We start from the raw sequence: 21,631 nt of genomic DNA on the forward strand, positions 1-21,631 counted from the left end.
TCACTGATCTTTTGGTGCATTTCTATATTTTAAAATGGCTTCATATAAAACCCAGGAGTAGGTTAAAATTGGCCAAAATGCTATTACAGTAAATGAGGCCGGTCTTCCATTGGACCCGGAAGGAGAAATGCACAATTTAACACCAAAAAATGAATTTTTAAAAATGCTCCCAATGATTATCTGACTCATTTTGGAGCAATAAAATACAGTTCTTCAAAGGGAGCTGATCCAAAAGAACAGTGTCTTCAAAAATCACATTATGTTGCACTCAATTTCTATTTCTAATGATTGACTTTCACAGTTAGTATCCATTTAGAAATAAAAAAAATAATAAAATGTTAACATAAACCTTTATTATATTTTAATAAAGAGAAGGTATTATTTTTAGATGTCATCGAAGCACGGTTCAGTAATTTAGCAATCTCTCCCGGGTCCTATTCGAACCCTTCTGTGAGATTCTGTCCAATGCTCAGCCCACAAACCTACGTCACCCATAGCAGAATGCATGATGATTGTGTTCTGACAGAGCGCTGGAGGGGGAGCAACATAGCACAGAGAGCAACGAGAGGTGACACGTCAATAACAAAACATGAAACATCTTCATACATATGAATATGGCCTTTTTACAACAATACAAGGAAAAATGGTGATCAAAGTTAATTAGCATAGTTGTAGATGGTGAATTTGTCATTAATTTGTATTTATTCAGACCTTATTAATGTCTAATTCCCCATAAGCTTATTCTGCCATTAGTTAGACATTTACAAGCACTTTTCTATTAATACACTCCTTATTACTGATTATTAGTATGATACAAGACCATTTTTGTCCATGAATTGTTTTGTACACCTGCCTACTCATATTTTGAACTATTAATATGCATGTCAAAATACATGAATTAAGTGCGAAGAAGAGACCACTTTAGAATAGGGACCATATTTCATTTTAATTTGCGTCAAACTAGTCATTTATTAACTATGATCAAAACATCACTTTAGAATGGGGAACATATCTAGAGCTTAAAGGGCCCATCTCATGCAAAATCAACTTTTCAGAGCTTTCTACCTTCTAAGAGAGATGTGTGGGGCTTGTATATGTTGTCGAAGTGTTTTTTTAGATTGATTCGGCATTTTTTTGAACAAATTGCAGCGTATTTCTGCCACCCTCCCACGTGACAACGAACTACAGCTGCTACAACGATGAGGCGGTCAGCTACACCTATGACGTGTTTGACGTTGCACAAACAAAAGCGACAGCATAAGATAATTGTTGTTATACACTGCAGTGTACATGATATTATATGTTTATCTACTATACTAGCATTTATTAATACTTTACCAATCCAACACATGCGGCTGAACGCGCTGTATCGCCATGATGAATAAAAGTTTATTCCTACCACTCTCAGGGTGCACGTCTGTCTCCCCTTCCCTCCCTGAGATTGGCAGCAGAAGGGCGCCTCACTCATTTGGAGGGCGGAGCCTGTGCTTTCTCAGGATGGGCGGGGGGATGAGCAATAGCCAGCGTTTCATAGTACCTGGTCTGTGACTGCCTCCAAGAAATCAATAAGATTTCATAACTATTGTGTAATGGATGTTCCAAAACCCAAATTGTGCTTGTATATGTGCATAAGATACAATGTGAAGAGTTATTTTGCATGAGATGAGCCCTTTAATGACTTAATTCATGGCTAGTTGGACTCTATTAACACCTAATAGAGAGTGTTTTATTACATAAGAATAAGCAAAATTTATTAAGTGCAAATAAGTAAAAACTACATTTCTTGTGCTACTAGTCCTTAAGAACACACTTATTAGCATCATAATTCATGGAGAAAAATGGCTTAGTATCATATTAATAAGTAGTAATAGGAGCGTATTAATAGGAAAGTGTTTGTAAATGTCTAACTAATAGCAGAATAACTTTATGAGGAATTAGACATTAATAAGGTCTGAATAAATACTAATTAATGACAAATTAACCATCTACAACTATGCTAATGAGCAGGTAGTTAGATGTTAATAAGTGTACCCTAAAATAAAGTGTTACCATTCATTTTGACATTTAGTATTCATTTAGAAAGTAAAACAAACAGGTCCTATTTTAAACACAAATTACCTTTCTATTCCATTTTATTAACCGAATATTAGTGTCCAGGAATACTAAAGGTCCTGTATTACACAAAATGGACTCTTGTGAGCTTAAAGCTAAATATTTGAATGTTGTTACCTCATTTAAAAGAGTACCTAAGTTGTGTGTTGTTTTGTTCACACAACATTGGCAATTCAGGGCTGAAATCATCCAAATGATTATAGTGAAGGTGGAAAAGTTAAGTTTGTCTTGGAGTCTAGCACTTCCACATATTAACACACGACATCACAAGGTGGAGCGGAGTGTTTTCAGTTTGAGAGAAGAACTGCAGGAATAGTGTGTTAAACATGTATGAATGAAACAAAACACAGCTCCGGGTAAGTTTTTGATGAGGAAACACCATTATAAGAAAGATCAAAAATGAGTGTAATGTGGGCCATTTAAATGTATTCTGCTTCTGTGTAAACTCTCCCAGGCTCACACCAGCCTTTCCTGCATAGTAATGGCCCCTTTCCAGCGTGTCTGGGTGTAGGAGTCGCCCACCCCTCTTTGACACCAGTCCATGTGCTTAATTGACAATGAAAATACCTGGAGGCCGAACACACTCTTCCAGCCCAAATGTACACCCGACCCTATAGGATTTTTAAACACCACAAGCACCTCAAGGAAAATAAGTGTAAACCCTTTCAGATGAATTCTCCAATGTGTTGTTTTGCTATGGTGAGCTTGCGGTCAGTGGAGTTTCTTCGGAGCTAAATCTAAAAAGCAGGTCAGTGGATGCAGTGAAGCCACATGTAGAAAGTTCTATTAATATGTTCACTTTGTTTAATATCAAAGTTTGGAAGTGGGCATTGCGCTTGGCTATTGAACTGACGAGCAAGTTCCTTTCGTGAAACACTGGCACTTAAGTAACATTTTATGATATTCTGGAAGTGACATTAACAATTTATATATGCAATTCTGATAAAATAGTCTAATATAAAAATGCTACTGTGTTTTATATGTTGATAAATTAAGGAGCACATATGAAAAAAAGGATCTTTATGAGCTTTCAACTCAAGTTATAATGTGCCCTCATCAAAAACAAAACAAAACAAAACATACAATCTGGTGTAGTATTTTGCTTCATTCGCACTTGTTTCTTTAATCCTGTTTCACTGGCAAGGACCACGCCACAACAATGGAATACAATAAGATATTTATTGATGGTGGTTAGATGCTCCATCCTCCGGGTTCTGTCTCTAATCCAAAATGGTCACCCAGCTGAGTCGGAGCCTCGCCTCCTTAAGGATCACGTCTTCGAACAGAAGGATGGACGAGAGACATGGGGTGGGAAGGAGGGACTTGAGAGAGCTGACATAGCAGTGATGTCGGGATGGACGCATAAATAGGGATTCTGGGTAATTGAAGGTGTGGTTGAGATAAGCTGTGGGTAGAGAGAAGGTTGAAGCGTGGTCCAGCTCCTGAATCTCAGTTAGGCTACGTTTATATGATGATGGTCTGAACAGAAGACGCAAAAGTAGCATTGCATCTTCACTATTTATTCTGCGTTTAGACGAGCGTTTTCAGGAGGAAATCTGTGTGCATGCTGTGACGCAAACGTGTGTGGATTTTGATTGGGTATGCATGCCAGGCGGCTGAGGCGGTGATGATGTATGTGACATAAATGCATACATGATGTGAGCAGATCTGACCAGAGTTTTGTGTCTTGGGCAGTGTAGATGGAAACGTTACGGCGGAGCGTATTCAACGTTTCCACTCTGCAGAATTTTTAAGCCCCAAAAATGCTGTCACCATCTCAACGAAATATTCTTCCAATAAAATATTTTGCCACTTTTACCCACAAACATTCTCGTGTAAACAGGCCCTTAATCATATTAACTACACTTAAGGAATTTTCCTGGATGGTTGCCTCAGAGGTAGAAATCCAGAGGTCTTTGCATGTTTTTTTTTATGGTAAATCCCTTTGTTACAGATAGATGCTAACACTGTATCCAAATGACATCATAGTCAAATGAATTGTTCACCAGTGTGGCATGAAGACAGGCAGGTTGTCAGTAATAGTTGATGTGTGGAGCGGCTAGATCAATCAGAACACCTGTAACTGAAGTTAGATGAGTTTAATGCCACACTGCTGAACATTCCAAGCAAAGTAAAACCATCTCCATGGAAACAAGAGGTGACAGATTCAGAAACTTTCAGCCCTTCTATCCTGCCTCATGTTTTACAAAGAGTTGAAGGTTAAATCGCTGCATCTCAAGTCTCTCAAACAATGTTCTGAAAACACCTAGAATAGTTGGCTGTTGGCGCATGTGCTCAGTCTCTGGATGCTCGTTTCCACTGCACACAGCTGGACTGAGTTAGCGGCCGCGCAGGGGAGACACAGATGGTTCAATTCTCATGTCACCCTGTCTGCTTGGCACAGACGGCTAACGGCAAGTGGGGCAGCCATACAAACCAGTGCATTCAAGAGCTAGCGTTTTCCACTTCTACTTGACACAAATAAAGTCGATGGAATAGGGGGAAAATGCTTTAATGTACTGCATATAAGTTCAGGTGTTATAGATGCTGTATCTGATTTTAACTGTCTTAAATCCTTGAAAAACAGAAGTAGTTGATTTTGAACAGCTTGCAGTGGTCCAACCTTTACTAATTATTCACTATGATGAGTTCACAGCCGATGAAATACTTAAATGCAGTCATTACACAGTGGCCTCATTTTGACCCTAAGAGCTGCTTTTAAAATACATCTGTGGGATCATTTGGCCATTTTATTTCTATAGGGCAAATTTGAAAAAAAAAAAGAAAGAAAAAAGATACAAAGGAATATCACAACACTTTTTATTACACTGAAAAAGGTTTTTTGCATTATTCATTCTCTCCAAACCTAATGGTGATAAGCTACTGCTATAGCCATGGCTGTCCTGGGGTAGACTGGTGAAAGTGAGACTGCCAATCACCGGCCCCTTCAACCACCAACAGTCACTTCACTGTCAAATCTATAGTAACTAATATTGGGCCGAGAACTGGGCATTCCTGTGGTGGTGCCCTCAGTTAGAGTTGGCCTCTCTCTCACTTTATAGCACTATTGTTTCTATAAGTAAAGTGGTCAAGAGGTGGGAGGGAGAGCCTGATGACAGCTGCACACAGGTGGAAAACCTACAATAATAAAGACCAGGGTTAAACTAACCACTCTGATGCATTTTCTTTGGCCAAATATGACCAGTTATGTAGAACCATGTAGAACTATGTAAAGGATTGTGGTGTCATCTTTTAAGGACACAATATGGCATTAAATATAGAGGCATGGTGATGCCAGCAGACCAGGTTACAAACCAGAGCTGTGGAGAGGTGTCCCTGCTCACTGACAGAAATGTTTTTAAGAGCCTCCAGGGGGATGGCAAGGAATTTCCATGCCAGCCGAGAAATACACTCCTTCCTTCTGGTGGAACGTGCCCAGAGCACTTCCCCAGGGAGGCCCAGGAAGGATCCACAAGTCCGAGCCACCTCAGCTGCTCCTCTTGACATGGAGGAGCAGCGGCTCTACTCCAAACACTTGTACTTGATCTTGTCGTTTTGGTCAGTACCCAAAGCTCAAGACCATAGGTATGAATAGCAACATAGATTGACCAGACCAAGCATTTTGCCTTGAATAATTCCAAGTTAGATCATAGATAAATCATACCAGACTACAGTACATTCCAAGCAAAACAATCGCATCTCCATGGGGACAATCGGATGTTGGAGTCCTCAAGAAAAGTTACGTAGTGCACCTCTAACTGCATTTACTGATGTTCAAACTGATAAGGCTGCTTTGTGAGAACAAATGAAAATACAAAATTAACAACACACATACATTAACTTTTACCCTTAGATAACATTCAGTTTAAATGTACAATCCAGCTTTATGTACCTCTGTCATCTTCACATGCTTTCAACCATGCTCTATAGTTGTCTCCTCATCATACCTAAACATACATAGAGTTGTGTTTTTGCTTCATTCATGCTTATTTCAGTAATTCGTTAATACAAAACGGTCTCCTCTGAGCACTCAAGAATTCACATTTTGCCAGCTTAGTTGTGTCGGAGGTAAATATCCAAACTTCTCTTGCACAGTTGTTAAGCCCATAATCCATTTTTGGACTACTTCTGTGGTCAAACTCTTTTCAAAATAAACCCATGGCTCAATGAGCATAGCATTCACAGGGGATAAGGACCTCATTTGTTTACTTTCTAATTGTTAATTCCTGTTGCCAACAGCAGAGGGAGCTCCAACTCTTAAATTGGAAACAGGTATAGTTTATAAAGTGTTTTTTTTTTTTCTTCTCAAATGCAAACATTATTGTAAATTATAAAATCTAAAATACTAATCCCAAGAGGAACAAAAGGAAAATAAACCCACAAGAATGCATAATATTAGCTATTCGAGGTGTTTGCTTCCTTTAGTGGAATTTGGAGTTTTTGTTGTCAGTATTTTATTTTCCACATTTTATCGTGGCCACAATTTGTATTTATTTTATTATGTCAAAAAGCCAATAGTAAAAAGCTGCTGGCCTAAAATAAGCCAAACATTGTCAGTGCATTGGCGTCAATATAATTACAACATGCTATGAATCTCTTGTTTCTCCAGATGATTTTGGGTGTGGTAGTTTCCCCTATTCTAAAATCGTCCTGCTCCAGAATCGTTTTATTAGTATGGATTTCCCCAATCATTTCTGCAGCCCAAAAGGTTTTTCCCACCGTTTTCCAAATCCAACTATATATAGACATAAAACTCTACTTTATCTTTGTTTTGGAGAATAAAATCAGTCAAATTTATGGTTATTGGATACCAGCATGTAATTTCCATATCGGCCTTCAAAGTTATATCCTACGGAGCGTAAAATGTAAAATGTGTTTCATCCATGCACCCTGCTGTTCAAGAATCCTCACCTGTGCAGCCTTTTCACGCAGTCTCCCATAAGACATTAGAGGTATGCGAGTCTCCAGGCAACAAAATCTACTGTCAGGCAATGTTTGGTTCGTTTGTTATGCCGATATTTGGCTTGCTGCTCTGGCCGATAACTGATATTTGCTTTTAAAATTCATAGCAAGGCTCACAAATGTAAAAAACAGAAAAAAAGAAAGAAAAACAGACGGTTTGCAGTGGTCCAGAGTTATTCCTCATTAACCGTATGCATTTCGATCTGCATGATTGTTCACCGTGATGAGTTTATGAGGACTTCTCGCAACTTTCAACAGAGCAGAGATTTGCAGTCATGGTAAAGCTAAAATGCTAACGCGCACTTCCTGATTTTCGGATAATTAAATGGTTTCTAACTAGATACAGACAGCACGCCGTGAGCAAATCTTGATCTCAATAGCTGCTTACACAATATTCTGGACAACACAAATTTTGCTCAAATACATGAACAAAAGTTGGGTATTTTTTTGTTTTGTTTTTTTATATCCCAATAAAAAAATATATATGTTAAATATTTTTTGTATAATTGCTCAGTACATTGCATTGCATTTTTACTCACTGGTTTGTGTCTGATGCACTGAAGACAATCTGAGAATGACACAAAGGTACACAGAAACTGGAACAGCGAACAGCGATACAAAATATGCGAAATGTCGGCAGTTTATTTGGCGACATTGGCTGATACCGATATCTGAGGGTTTTCACAGGTATTGAAATAGAAATAGAAAAAAATTCAGAAATCGAGACCCATCCCCACAAACTCTATACTCCTGGATATATGTATGCAAGACACACTATACATAAATAAATTCATTCATTCATATAGCTTACCACTAAGTCTTGAAAACTGTGATTTGGAGAGGGTTTGAAGTTGTAGTGAGCAGAGAATACATGAGGAGATAAAAGAATTAGGTTATTTTAAAGTGTAGTTGACATTCCAAGTCTGGGGATGGTGTTGACTGCAGCGCCTAATTGAAGACACATGAGAGATGGACCAATCTCTGCCAAACGCTGTTCAACAAACCTGGAATAATGAGGCAAGAGTGACCTCCAGTGGTGGAACGTGGTATGAAGAACATCCTTGGTGTCAGCTTTCTATTCATGATTTTTAGTTTCCTGTTATATGCAGTATTTTTGGCTCTTTTTCTCACATTCAAATTATACTGTTTTGTTACATTGTTAATTGCTATGACAGTCCTATTTTTTATCATTGTGAAACCCATAGCCTAAGTGTTTTTTGTTTGTTTGTTTGTTTTTGTTTTTTTAAGTAGGCTGTTATTCATATTATACAAAATTATCTTTTACTTCACCAACATTCATGGCTTTCAGCTTCATGTCATCATTCAAAAGATATAATATATAATTTTCTGTTGATCATTGCTATGGCCTATTGAAACTGAGACTACAACATAATTACTAGGCTTACGTACTAGGTCAGTCTACTTAAACGCAAGGCATGAAAATTAACATTGTGGTTGCTAGGTGACATTTATTACCTCTATATGTGATATCTGCAGGAAGCTAAATTACAAACTTCATAGAAATGACTAAACAAGGAAAAATAGGCAAGACTTTTAGGAAAACGTATATAATGTTAACTCTGTTTTAGTGAAATCAGGAGTCTAACCTGTTACGTGCACTTTAACGTACTTTTCTTTAACAATACTTTTCAGATAAGGACACTAATTTCTCTTCCTTTTCCTTCATAATGTAGTAGTAGTGGCTCCTATCTCCATTTGAGTAAATTATATCAGCGCATTCCAGATTTTAAAACAAACTGTGCACACAACTTATACATATATGAATTAAGATGTATGAAATTATGTAGCAAAGAAAAAAAAAGTTAAATAACTCATTGAAGTAAGTGAACATTGAATGCGACAGTGTCCCTTATTTACTGCTTCACTGATTGGTGAAAAGGGTGCATATTTGTGTGTATATTTTTGCATACGGCAGAGAGCACGAGGTATTTATGAACTTGTGAGTGGAGCCCCGATCCTGCCGTATGCACAAGCAGCAAGTGATAAATGTGGCAGGCAAAAACCAGCATCATTTGAATGAAACACAAAATATTTATGTTTCAAGTGGGCTCACCCCAGGATTTACAGCATAAAGGTGCAGAATATGGTATGATATCACAAGTATGACATAAAAAAGAAACAATATGTTGTTTTGGCTCATTGTAAAATGCAGATGTGCAAATGCAAATGTGTGATTTGCAGAAAACAAATCTTAACCATAAAAATATCCTACATTTGTCATTTATTAATTCATCTTCCAAATTACTATAATAGTCTCGCCTGAACCTGTGGAGAGTGGCTTTGGTTCAGGCTGGGCTCAGATGAGTTGGGGTGAGGAGTAATGTTCGGTGCCTCGGTCTGAGCAGTGCCCCCAAGTGCACGTAGGACGAGACGCTCAGGACAAAATATAATGAACCAGAACGCTTTCGCCATAACACACACACGGAGATGACACCATAGGATCAAACTCCCAGGCCCGTCTATACCAGAGAGACACTGCGATATGAAGAGTGCTTATGTGTGTTTACCTGTGTTGATTACTGCTGTTACCCAAACGCATTTCTTCTGCTCTGTGCTGGTGTGCAGTGAGTGATGTCCAAAGTTCTGCTGCTGCTGTTTTATATTTAAAGCAATGAGCTCATGGTGATAAATTGGGAAGTTTAAAAAGCGTAGCCTCAACAGTATAGTTAAAACACTGTGGACACTGTGTGCTCACGTCAGTTTTGATAAATAAGAAAAAAATTCAATAACCTTACAGTACTAAATATTTGTAATCATGTGGGTACTTAGGAGAGAATAGAGAAAGTAGTAAACATATAGATTTATATATTAGAAAGTAAAAAACACTGAATAAGAAGAGAAGGCCAAACTTTTGTCTGGTAGGGTATATTTAATTAGTAGCCTACTAAAATGTCCATAACTTCCTGTCTTGTCTTGTAATAGAAGTCTGAACATGTGTGCGACCTGTCTGTTTTTACGGCCAGCTTTAGCACTAGCTTTCATCATGGAGCTACATGCTGGGACCCACTGGGGATGGATCATGAGAAATGCCTCACAGACACACAACAACAGTGGTCCAAGTCTAGTTTTATTATTGAAAAAACAGAGGTGACAGATGACCTTGTCTGCTTGGATCAAGGCTAAGGCTTTGACATCCTATCCACGATCATTAACAGATCATTTACAATAGCAATAAGTCACTTTCACATGGTCTAAAATGGAAGACAGCAAAATGTAGTGGTGCCCTGGTACATCAAATGCATTTTAAATTTATCTGAAAAGAGTTTACTTCAGTGGTAAATGGTAAAATTTTTATAGCACTTTTTTTATAGCAAATTTTTTTTAGCACTTTTCCTCCTTCAAGGCGCTTCACATCAAAGAACCACTCACTCATTCACACACATATTCAGACACTGGGGGCGAGGAGGGTAAGTCTCTTGTCCAAGACCACAACAACAGCATTCATCTGTGGAAGATGGAATTGCACCGCCAGCCTATGTTTCAGTGGATCTGACCCCTGACTGTTCAACCAATGATGTTTTTGTCGAGAGCGGGATTCAAACCGCCAAATTGCTGATCAGTGGACAAACAATCTACCAACTGAAGCGCTGTACTTAATTTTTACTGTCTTAAAAATATGAAACAGAACTATTTCATTTTAAAAGGTTTGGAGTTGTCACAAGTTTCAGAGACCAGAGTAAAGTTTTGTCGTCACTGTAGTGCTAACGACATGCAAACAGTGCACTTCCTGATACTCTGACAATAACGCATTTTATTTAGAAGACAGTTCACAGTGGATTTATTTAGACCTTTAGAGCTGTTTATACAATATTTGTACTGCTGCAAGACAAAAGTATTGAAAATCATAAACTAATCAATTCGATACTAAAACAAATACTGAAACTAGATTCTCATTTGAGCACACACACATAATGAACCTTTCAAATATATGACGATATAGACTATATGCCCATGGACCACAACGGAAACTACCTGGTCAACTGGGGGGTTACACAGATGTAAGACCACATGGTAATATAAAAGAAAGTACAATGATTTATTGTTGAAAGTCAGGAGTGTTTTTTTTTACTGTCATTGTTATAAAGGAATTGATATTGAGCCCTTAGATATCCGGTTTAGTATTTTGGTATAATGATAGCACTAGTCTATAAACACAAAACTAGAGTGGTTTCTCTGTCCTTCTATCATTGTTCACTAGGCCACCCTGTTGTCAAATATGTTCAGTCTAAGGTCAAACACTGTGTCCGCTGGTGGCCAAAATAGTCCAAAACCTTGTCTAATGACCCTATCCACTTCCAGCTCTCTAAACATAGGCTTCCTCTGAAATGATACTGTCCCTGGTTAAAAATCATAAACAGGTCTCAGCAGAACGGCCTTCACACTCTGGATTGACCTTTTGGAAAATTCCATAAATATAACTTTGTTTATATTCTTGTAATACTTATTAAAGCAGTCCTAACAAATCAGACTATTAACTTTCTTACTTTTTAGCTTGTGCTATATTTACTCTCTTCAGATATTTTAAACATTTCACAATACTCCCTTTTGACCATCACTTTTTTGTAAACTGTCACAATCTGCTTGAGTGGATAGGCTGGTATAAAAGGATACCACAAGTGCTGCAAAAGTGTTCAAGCCACAAGTTGTTATCCTGCTTTCTGTGTTAATGGAAGTGCTCCAGCTCTAATGGAGGGATGGATGATGGATGGATAATGCATGGACGCTTTATTAATTCAGGTTTTGCAGCCATCTTAGGCACACCTTTAAGAAAAAACAATGTAGCATAATATGAGGAGAGAAGGAGGGGAAAAAAGAAACAACACCCAGACCGTGCTCCTGTGGGGAGGATAATGTGGGACCAGGACAAGAAAAATACCTCAGCGACATAAGCACATAATCAAACACAGTACAACATGAAGACGCAACTTGCAACAGGGGAGGGGAGTGGGGGGTAGAGTTACAGGCAAAACACTATACAATACAAAAACACAATACAACAACGACAGCCGTGGGATGCGGGATGGGCCTCGAGAGTCACTCCGCTTGGCATCGTCCCAGACAGTCAACATCCACAGGTGTCAGTGGAACTCGGGCAAAGAAATGAAAGAGAGTCTCAGTGCATGTCCTTCGAGGGGAGTTGTTGTTCCAGCAGCGGCCTTGTCCGAGGCTGGTGCTAGATGAGGGAGGTCAAAAGCAGATAGGTTGTTCGGGTTTGGTGCGAGTAGCCACATTTCAGTTCCGTTTGTCCTTATTGATCTCAGTATTTATCCTTTTGTCTTTGCAGGTCTGCGAGCTTTTCCATGATATTAACAATATTGTGGTTTAAAGCCACAGTCTGAGTGCTGACAGTTTTGCCCACTGTTTCAGTCAACCCAGGCAGCCTAGTGGGGCTTTGAACAGCTTCCTCTGTATTCTGAGTTTTTTGAAAAACCATGGCTATGCCTAATCCAGTCAGCAAAACGAATGTAATCATGGTTTCGAATAGGTAGATTTCTTCTCTGTCCTCCACTGAAACAGCCGCCAGACACACAACGTGCCACTTCTCCCAATCATCCATCATGCACCACTGCAAACGTCCCAGCAGGGCATTCAGGTTCCCACAAACCCAAGTTCCTTGTGTCAATTGCGTTGAGAGACCAATTGATCAAATCCATGATTAATTTTAGGTTTGGAAGAGCATCTCTAATGATGTGCCTGGTAGGATCTGAACACTGAAGACCATTGGAATCCTAATTGGAAAATCAATCAATCAATCAAACTTTATTTATAAAGCGCTTTTCATACAAAAATGTAACACAAAGTGCTTTACAGTGATTAAAAACAATTCCACATTTCCATCCACCCACCCACTTACCCAACCCCCACACCTGCCTGACCCCACACAACCAAACAACCCAGACACGCACACCCACGCGCACACACACGCACACACACACACACGCCCTAAGATGGTAAAATACATAAAATCACCTAGAGTAAAATGTGAGGCTGAATACAGGCGAACCAGTTGAGAAAGCACCATCAGAGGAGCCGTCCACCACCATCAGGAACCACCACAGGGTCCAGGGGAGAGATGAAGCCCAATCACCATCTCTCCACCAGGAGCCCACGGGACAGACCGCGACAGCCACTGCCGACCTCCGCTCCTGATGCAGAGGCTCCGACAGAGGAAACACTGGAAATCCTAAAAAATATGCCTAAAATAAATAAATATAATGAAATGTGTACAATAGAAACAGGTAAAAGTATAAGAATTTAATCAAAAGCTAAGCTAAAAAGGTGGGTCTTGAGCCTGCTCTTAAAAACATGAACGTTCTCTGCAGCCCTGAGCTCCTCCGGCAGGCAGTTCCATAGACGGGGGCCATAGTACTGAAAAGACACCTCTCCGTGAGTGTGTGTCCTGACTTTGGGAATGAGCAGGAGCCTGCTGTCGGAGGAGCGCAGGGTCCGCGAGGGTTCGTAGGGTAAAAGCAGTTCTGAAAGATAAGAAGGCCCAAGACCATTAAGACATTTAAAAACCAGTAAAAGAATTTTAAAATCGATCCTGAAACTCACAGGGAGCCAATGCAGTGATTTTAAAACCGGTGTAATGTGGTCCCGCCCTCTTGTCCTCGTCAGGACACGTGCTGCTGAATTTTGTAATAATTGCAAACCTGAAATACACTTTTTGGGAAGACCAGAGAGCAGGGCATTACAGTAGTCTATTCGACTGGTGATAAAAGCATGCATGAGCGTCTCCGTGTTGGACAGAGAGAGAATGGGGCGGACTCTGACTATGTTTTTTAGGTGATAAAAAACAGTTTTTGTGATGTTCTTAATGTGTGGTATAAAAGTCAGCTCAGAGTCAAAAATGACGCCCAGGTTTTTCACTTGAGGAGAAGGGTTAAAACACTGTGCTTGTAGTTTGGGTAAAAGTTTCTCTCTCTGGGCCTCAGGACCAGTGACTAAAACCTCAGTTTTGCCCTTGACTGTGTGAGCTTTAGTGGATACTTTTTTTATTTATTAATTTAATTGTTTATTTATTTTAATGAGACAGGGACAGTGCACAGTTTTTACATTAACCTTAACAGGAGAGATGCATTGGATCAAAACTGATCAGATATTTTTCCCTGAATCTCACTATACAATGACTAGTGCACAAGCAAAGCCTATTCTCTGAGCCACAGGAAGTCAGAGCAGAGACCTGAGCACAGGACTAGCATACTTATTTTGTGGTTGAATACAACAGTACAACCTTCAGACAAATGCAAGTCTCTCTAGTGCAGTCCATCCAATGCAGTGTTTTAGGTGGTAAAAAAAAAACAAAAAAAACTTATGTTACTGATTTGAGTGAATTATTATCAGGGCATAAGGTGTCGTTTATCGCCAGTACTTTCCTCGGTATGTACAAAAGATTTATACAAGATTTTTAGTATTGTTGGCCTGAAATAAAAAAACATATACAACAATACCACACATGCTAATAGAGGTTGCTTGTTTAAATAATGTGTAATTGGACTTTTTAAATGCAAGAGCAGTGAAAGACTGACACGGAAGACTGACTTGTGGGTGACCAGTGTTAAGTCAACACGTGAGCTACGTGAGTCAGAATCTATGTCAACCAGAATCTATGTGGTTTTAAAAGTTAAGGCAAAGGTGACCTATTTATTGTCGTCCGTGAGAAGAGTACTTGTCTTATGCACAATAAGAAACCTGCAACTTCTTTTATTGGGTGGCAAAAGCTCCAGTGGATTACACTTCATTTATATGCAGCATATTAAAAGAAAAGTGCATGTAAAATGTAAAGAGTATTAGCTTGCAAAAATAATTACATATTTTGATAGTGTATTTTGAATGATTTTTTATGCTTTGTTCAATTTTCACTGTAAATTCTCACTCATCCAGACTATGAATGAACAATTATGGAATGTAGTCAACAAAACAAAAAACCTCAAAATAACTCAATAACTAGAGGTTTTTATATGCACCCTCTGCTTTGATAACAGCTTTGCACTCTTGGCATTCCATGACAAGGCACACCTGTGAAGTGAAAATCACTTTCAGGTAACTTCATCATGAAGATCATTGAGAGAAGGCAAAAGGTTTGTTGAGCTGTTGACAAAGTAAAGGGAGGCCATGCTGAGGAATTGGAATATAAAATATGAAAAGTATTTAGCTTTTTTTTTGCTACATAATTTATTTATCATGCATCATATCTGATGTCTTCTATAAAATGTAGAATGTAATAAATAATATAAATAAAGAAAACAATAATAATAAAGAAAAACACTGAATGAGCTGTTGTGTTCAGCTTTTGACAGGTAGTGTATATAGTAAAACATTATTAAACAGGCCACTGGTCTTTCAAAGGAGGAAATGTTTCTTTTGCTGTGGTGATAAACTGTTTGTGGTGGTGATCTGAACTTTGAATGTAAAAAGTGGGGGGTGTGGACTGGGAGGAGGAGGTGGGGGTTGAGTGTTTTACATGTAAAACTATCAGCATTTCAAAATCTCAGCATTTGACTTCAGCACAACCATTTAAACAGGTAAGCAGTTTTTCTTCTTCTGATACCAACACTATCTTTTGAATTCTTTGTTATATGGATAGTTAAGTGGTGTATAACTACTGCTATGATGTAATTGATGTGTTGCTATACAGTTATTGATGTACTGCTATATGTTATTATTGTACTATTATAATTCACCCAGAAAACAGGGACTAGATTACAGATAAGGGATGCAGAGATAGGTTCAGTTCATGTACAAGATATTCTATTTCTATCTATATGTCTAATCAATTAACTATAGGGCAAGGACTTAATGACAGAGATATGCTGACTCACGACTCATCACCCTGATCAGAGCTGCTCCTGTAAGGGGAGTGAGATGAATCCGGGGGATCCTTGTCACAATCGGATAAGATTGTGCAACGTGCCAAGAGGCCTGCCTGGCCTGTGCACCAACAAAGAGGCACTAAGTCTAAACCATGGTCGCCTCCCACTATAGTTTGCATATAAAAATCATTGTATAGGTGTAAATATTCAGTCTCTGCATGGGAATGTCAGCACAGACTCCTTGTACAAGTATGACTTTGGAATAAGTAAATTATCTGGACTTTATTTCAGTTTCAAGTGTAATTTTTTCTCTAAGCAGAAACTAATGAACACATGAGGAAAGGGTTATTTTCCTCAACAAAAGTATCAATTCAGTTTTAATTGTAAATTGATTTCATGCTCTTATCCACAGAGAACAAAGATGAAGATACAAGCCGCCTTCTTGCTGTTGTTCCTGATGTCTGCCAGTGGCTTCCTTAAAAAACATAAAAACCCACTTACGCCCTACGGACGATTTCAAAAGTTTGTTAGGGTGCATATCATCAATACTACAATGCGTGCCAATGAGTGTTTCAAAAAGCTCAAAACCTTGAAGGTTAATGAAGGCCAGAAATGCAAGAAAATCAATACTTTCATCCAAGCAACTGTACAAGATGTCGTTGATGTGTGCGAGAATGGAGAGAAAGTCAGAGTTGATGGTGAAATTATGCATAAAAGCAAGAGAAAGTTCAAGATCACTGTGTGCTCATTGAACAATGAGTCCCCCAAGTGTAAATATAAGGGTGAGACCAGGGAGGCCAAGATCCAGATCAAATGTATGGACATGAGCCTGCCAGTGCACTTCCATGGTGAGGAAGACTATGACTATGAAGAATTGTTGTGGTATTAAAAGCATTGTGTATCTTGCTGTGTAACTAACTGTGGCAAATTATCTTCTGTTTTGTTCTATGCAGTATCATGTATATTGATTGGATTGTATGCCAAAGACTCTTAAAATGTAAATGTAATAAAATAAATATCAAATGTTGCCTGTGTGTGTGTCTGGAACAACAATCAGTCTAATTTATAGCGCAAGTTAAACGATGTGGTAAAGGCAGAAATAACTTAGCAATATGATCAATAATAATAATAAGATATAAGCAATATTATCAAAATAGATTCAACTGAAATAACACATGTCTCAAACACTAAATTTCTGGGTGTCCTTGTTGATGATAATTTAAACTGGAAAGAGCACGCTGAGGTGACCAGAAAAAATAATTAATCTCTTGGTATTATCAGAAAAGTTTGTACATTTGTGGACTCAAAATCTAGACGTACATTATACTATTTGATTTACCCCTATCTGTCATATTGTAACATAGTTTGGGCAAACAGTTTCCCAGCAATGCTAAACAAAATATAATTTATTATTCACCAAACTTAACATTCATAATATGTAATATTAAGATTTATGTATAAAACTCTTTATAATACAACTATGATCCTTGAACATTTCGCATTTTACTTTAAAAACAATGCAGAGATTCATACATACAAAACTTGTCAAATTTGTAATTTTCATGTTCCAAAATGTGTCACATCAAGAGCTCAGTTTTGCTTATGATACAGAGCCACTTTTCACATCTGGTTAGTGATGGTATATCAGAAATGTTGTTTAAAAAGAGTTTGAGGAAATGTTTGCTATTTCATGGTAATGTTTAATGATCATTCAATTGTGGGCAGCCTAGCTTCAGTCAGTCTGTCCCAGGGCAGCTGTGACTACAATAGTTGCTTACCACCACCAGGTATGGAGTGAATGAATAATGGTCTGTAAAAGCATCGTTGTGACATGTCTGTGAAAAGCACTATATAAATAAAAACTTACTTACTTACTTACTATGTGTGTTAGAAATATTATACATTCCGATATGCATCAACAAAAAAAAAAAAAAAATTGTTTCCACTGACAATGTAGCATTTGTGCAATATAAATCTATGGTGCAAGCATGCGTGTGTGTAATTGTGGTTTAAAGATGTTAAAACCACACTTGCTCAAAAATGCTTGCATCAATCTTCATGCAAAAGAAAATTTAAAAATACAATGGAATGATGGTATATCAGAAATGTTGTTTAAAAAGAGTTTGAGGAAATGTTTGCTATTTCATGGTAATGTTTAATAATCATTCAATTGTGGGATGTTTCATTGTGTTTAATCCAAGTTTAAATCAAATTGATTTAATCCGAGGTGTGTAAATGTCAAAACCACACTTGCTGAAAAAACGCTTGCACCAATCTTCAAGCAAAAGAAAATTAAAAAATGCAATGGAGTTATCATAAAACCGATTTAAATTATCATAATGCATACATAAAACAATACAACTCCAAGTATTCCAAAACAACTCCAAATATTCCTTGAACTATGTAGAGTATGACTTTGGGCTGAATGAGTCAGAGAACTCATAATGCCATATATCATGTTGCAACAAAAATAATAATTCATTACTTTTAAATTGCTCTTTTCCATATGCTCAAAGTTTCCTTAACAATTTTAAGCATTATTCATTCACTCCTTACTGCCACAGCTTGGCCACCCCCACCTATGTCATTGTGGTGTGTTTGCTTGAGTGAATGGTGGTGGTGGTAGGGGCAGATGGTTCAGACTGGCAGCTTGTTTGTAATTGCATAGCACACCCAGATGGCCGATGTCCAAAAGCTTTTATTTATTTTTTATTTTTTTCTTTGGACCACAATATACAAAGTCACTATCCGAAAAGGGGCAAAAATACCTCTTTCCTTGTCCTTCCTTCTCCTTGTCCCTGACCTCTGAAAGCTGTGTCATGAGGTCAACTATAAGGACCAAGGAGGAAAAAGGAGGAGAGGAGAAGGAGCTATCGCTGCTTTAGGTGAATCGGGGTCCTCCTAACCAGATGCAGGAACAACTGTCAAAACTACAACATCCAATTGTCAACGAACTACAACAAGCACACCACCTTCCACTATGGCGTTTTATGAGAATTATATAAACCTTTCAGTCTTTTCATCACAACTGTAGTCAACATAAACAAAGTGACAGTACATGAGTGAAATGACTGCTGTTAAATAAAGAGCTGTGATAAACCTGCACACATGTGATCTCTGAATAGTTTAACATGAACCATCTCCAATGCAACAGGAGCACAGAAAAGACTCACCACCAGCAGCACATTCTCTGTCACAGAAAGAACACATATATTCGTCGTGTTCTTTAGTCCGACAGACATGGAGCTAGAATTGTCTCATAAAGATTAATAAATTTAAAAAAAGATGATTATTCATAACATGATAACGCGATCATAGTCAAATAATTATTCACATCAAATAGATAAATATGGAAATCTGATACTCTTATTAGTAACTGTGTTTGTCTACAATAATTAACATTCTGAAAGACATACTTGGAAAAAGTCATGGGTTCAGAGGCTCCTAGTTTTAATATTCAAAAAGAGAGCACTTCTGGATTCACCAACTTAAGACTCTTGCAGAAAATGTTGGTTGGAGAGATTGGAGCATCTGTCTCCTGTCACAGGGGTTCTTCAGGCAACATGACAGAAGTGATAATCATAACACATAAAACACACATTCCAATGAGAAAAATAAACATTTAAAACTACTATTCCACTGATGCCTTCTCACATAACATTGTATGAAAAAAGCAGAACAGAAAGAAGGAACTCAAGATTTTGCAAGACATTTTTTTAATCTTAAACAATCTGCAGAAGTGGGGAGAAGTATTTTCACTGGTGGGGGATGAGCACCTGGACTGGTAGCCATTTTGTGTACTGTTGTCCAAAGCAAGAACAATTATAACGTTATATAAAAAAAATAAAAATAAAAAAATGTGGACACCTGCCATCTGAGTGTACTATGCATTTTTTCATTTTTATATTGCTGCTCCTTGCATTTGCACCTCTACAAGAAGTTTGGTGTGTGTTTTCTGTTTCATCTGAGCTTGTGTGTAATTGTGACTGGGTAAATGAATCACATGGGGCTTGAATGGTGACAGTGATATTGAGTACAACTGAAGTGAGAGCTTGTGTACAACCAATAAATACGATATTATTAAAAGGGAAAACAATTTATTTACAATGGCATATTAGAGAAAGAAAGAAAGAAGAAGGAAGCAGAACAGCAAGAAGGAACTCAAGATTGTGCAAGATTTTTTTTTTAATCTTCAACAAGACATGCAGAAGTGGTAGATGAGGAAGCTTAATCAGCAGAAATCAAGAGTATAAATGACTGGCCCAGACTATACAAATTCATACTAACTGGGCACTGACACAGGTAACAGACTTTTTCTTACCCAACTTAATAAAAAGATGCAAATATGTAGGCCTATATGCATGATTGTACTCTTCCTTTTAACTTCTATCAGGGAGTCATGAGGACCTACTTTCTGTTTTTGCTGGTGCTCTTCCCATCTGCTCTGCTGGGACAGAATGATAATTATCGCTACAAGAAATTCATCAACCAACATGTCAAACAGGGTATGAGCAGGACGCGCTGTGATGCTGTGATGGGTGACAGACGAATAACTGAAACTAACAGCAATGAGTGTAAGGAGACCAATACATTCATAGATGCTGGGACCAATGAAATCAACAGGGTGTGTAACAGAGCTGGAGCACCATATCAAAACAGCGCTCGGCTGAGAGTGAGCAACCAGCCTTTCCCTCTTGTGATCTGCAGCCGGAGGAGAAACAAATACTATCCCCACTGTCAATACAGGGGAAGCTCTACTACCAGGTACATTGTTATTGAATGTGAGAACGGCTTCCCTGTGCACTTTGAGCGTGATGTCTATGTCGTCAATAACGGATAAAATAAATGAAAATTATATTAAATGTGATAAAAACCAAGCAGCAACCATAGCTGGCATTTCTTTCAATAAAATTCATTCTAGCAGCATATCTCATGTTTTTTTTATTTATTTATTAAATTTTATAGTGTGATATTAAGGAGATTGGCATGAGATTCTTCATGTATATTTCAATGTAACCAGTACAGAAAAGCTGACCATCTTTTACAACAATAGGTAGCCTAGATTATATTTGTTACTTTAAATAAACGACAATTTTAAACCAAAGTGGACCTAACCTGTCTGATTATCCCAATTACCAAGTCACTTGCACACACATTACAGTCAAGCAAAGGAATTTATGCTGCTGAGCAAGCGTCTCTACCAACGGAGCCACTTTGCCCATGACAGCCAGTGAAGAAGGCAATGACAAAAAAGTAATACAAAAATCAAAGCTGAGATGGTTAGTAGAATTGCTATATATATATATATATATATATATATATATATATATATATATATATATATATATATATATATATTTTTTTTTTTTTTTTTTTTATTTTTTTTTTTTTTTTTTTGACTGATAACACATACTGTAACATATTCAGATCACCATGTTACCTTTTACAGTTTTGAAAATGCTATATTCACTGAAAACAATATATTAACACATCATGCCTTTGTATATTTATGGTGATCAGCGCTCATGTAGGTATTAACTGCATGCCACTGACTGCGTCCAGACGTCTCTTTCATCAATAAAATAAAAAAATAAGTTGCTACTATAACTGTGTGCTCTGGTTGTCATACACGTGGATTTGTTTGATTTGTTTTTCATAGTCCACTTGCCAAAAGTGCCGTGAGAATACAGTCCGAACCGAGAGGGAAAAAAAAGTCTGGATCA

The 21,631-nt window shown here is 37.9% G+C and overlaps 2 protein-coding genes across 2 annotated transcripts in view; both read left to right on the top strand.

The window, feature by feature from the left end:
- Positions 1-16,935, top strand: part of LOC110153688 (ribonuclease-like 3) — a 275,763-nt gene extending 258,828 nt beyond the window's left edge. Inside the window, exon 3 of the mRNA XM_020917603.2 lies at positions 16,321-16,935. Coding sequence (XP_020773262.2) covers positions 16,321-16,797 — 477 coding nt within the window. The 3' untranslated portion in view covers positions 16,798-16,935. The remainder of the gene's footprint in view (positions 1-16,320) is intronic.
- A 3,369-nt stretch (positions 16,936-20,304) lies between these two features.
- On the top strand, positions 20,305-20,828 carry LOC110153744 (ribonuclease-like 3). The gene has a single exon (XM_020917665.1). The coding sequence runs from the start codon at positions 20,308-20,310 to the stop codon at positions 20,746-20,748; it is 441 nt and encodes a 146-aa protein (XP_020773324.1). The 5' UTR covers positions 20,305-20,307; the 3' UTR covers positions 20,749-20,828.
- Positions 20,829-21,631: the final 803 nt, after the last annotated feature.

This window comes from Boleophthalmus pectinirostris, unplaced genomic scaffold (genome assembly GCF_026225935.1).
Source record: "Boleophthalmus pectinirostris isolate CB_2022bp ecotype Guang Dong unplaced genomic scaffold, ASM2622593v1 HiC_scaffold_23, whole genome shotgun sequence".
Taxonomy (NCBI): domain Eukaryota; kingdom Metazoa; phylum Chordata; class Actinopteri; order Gobiiformes; family Gobiidae; genus Boleophthalmus; species Boleophthalmus pectinirostris.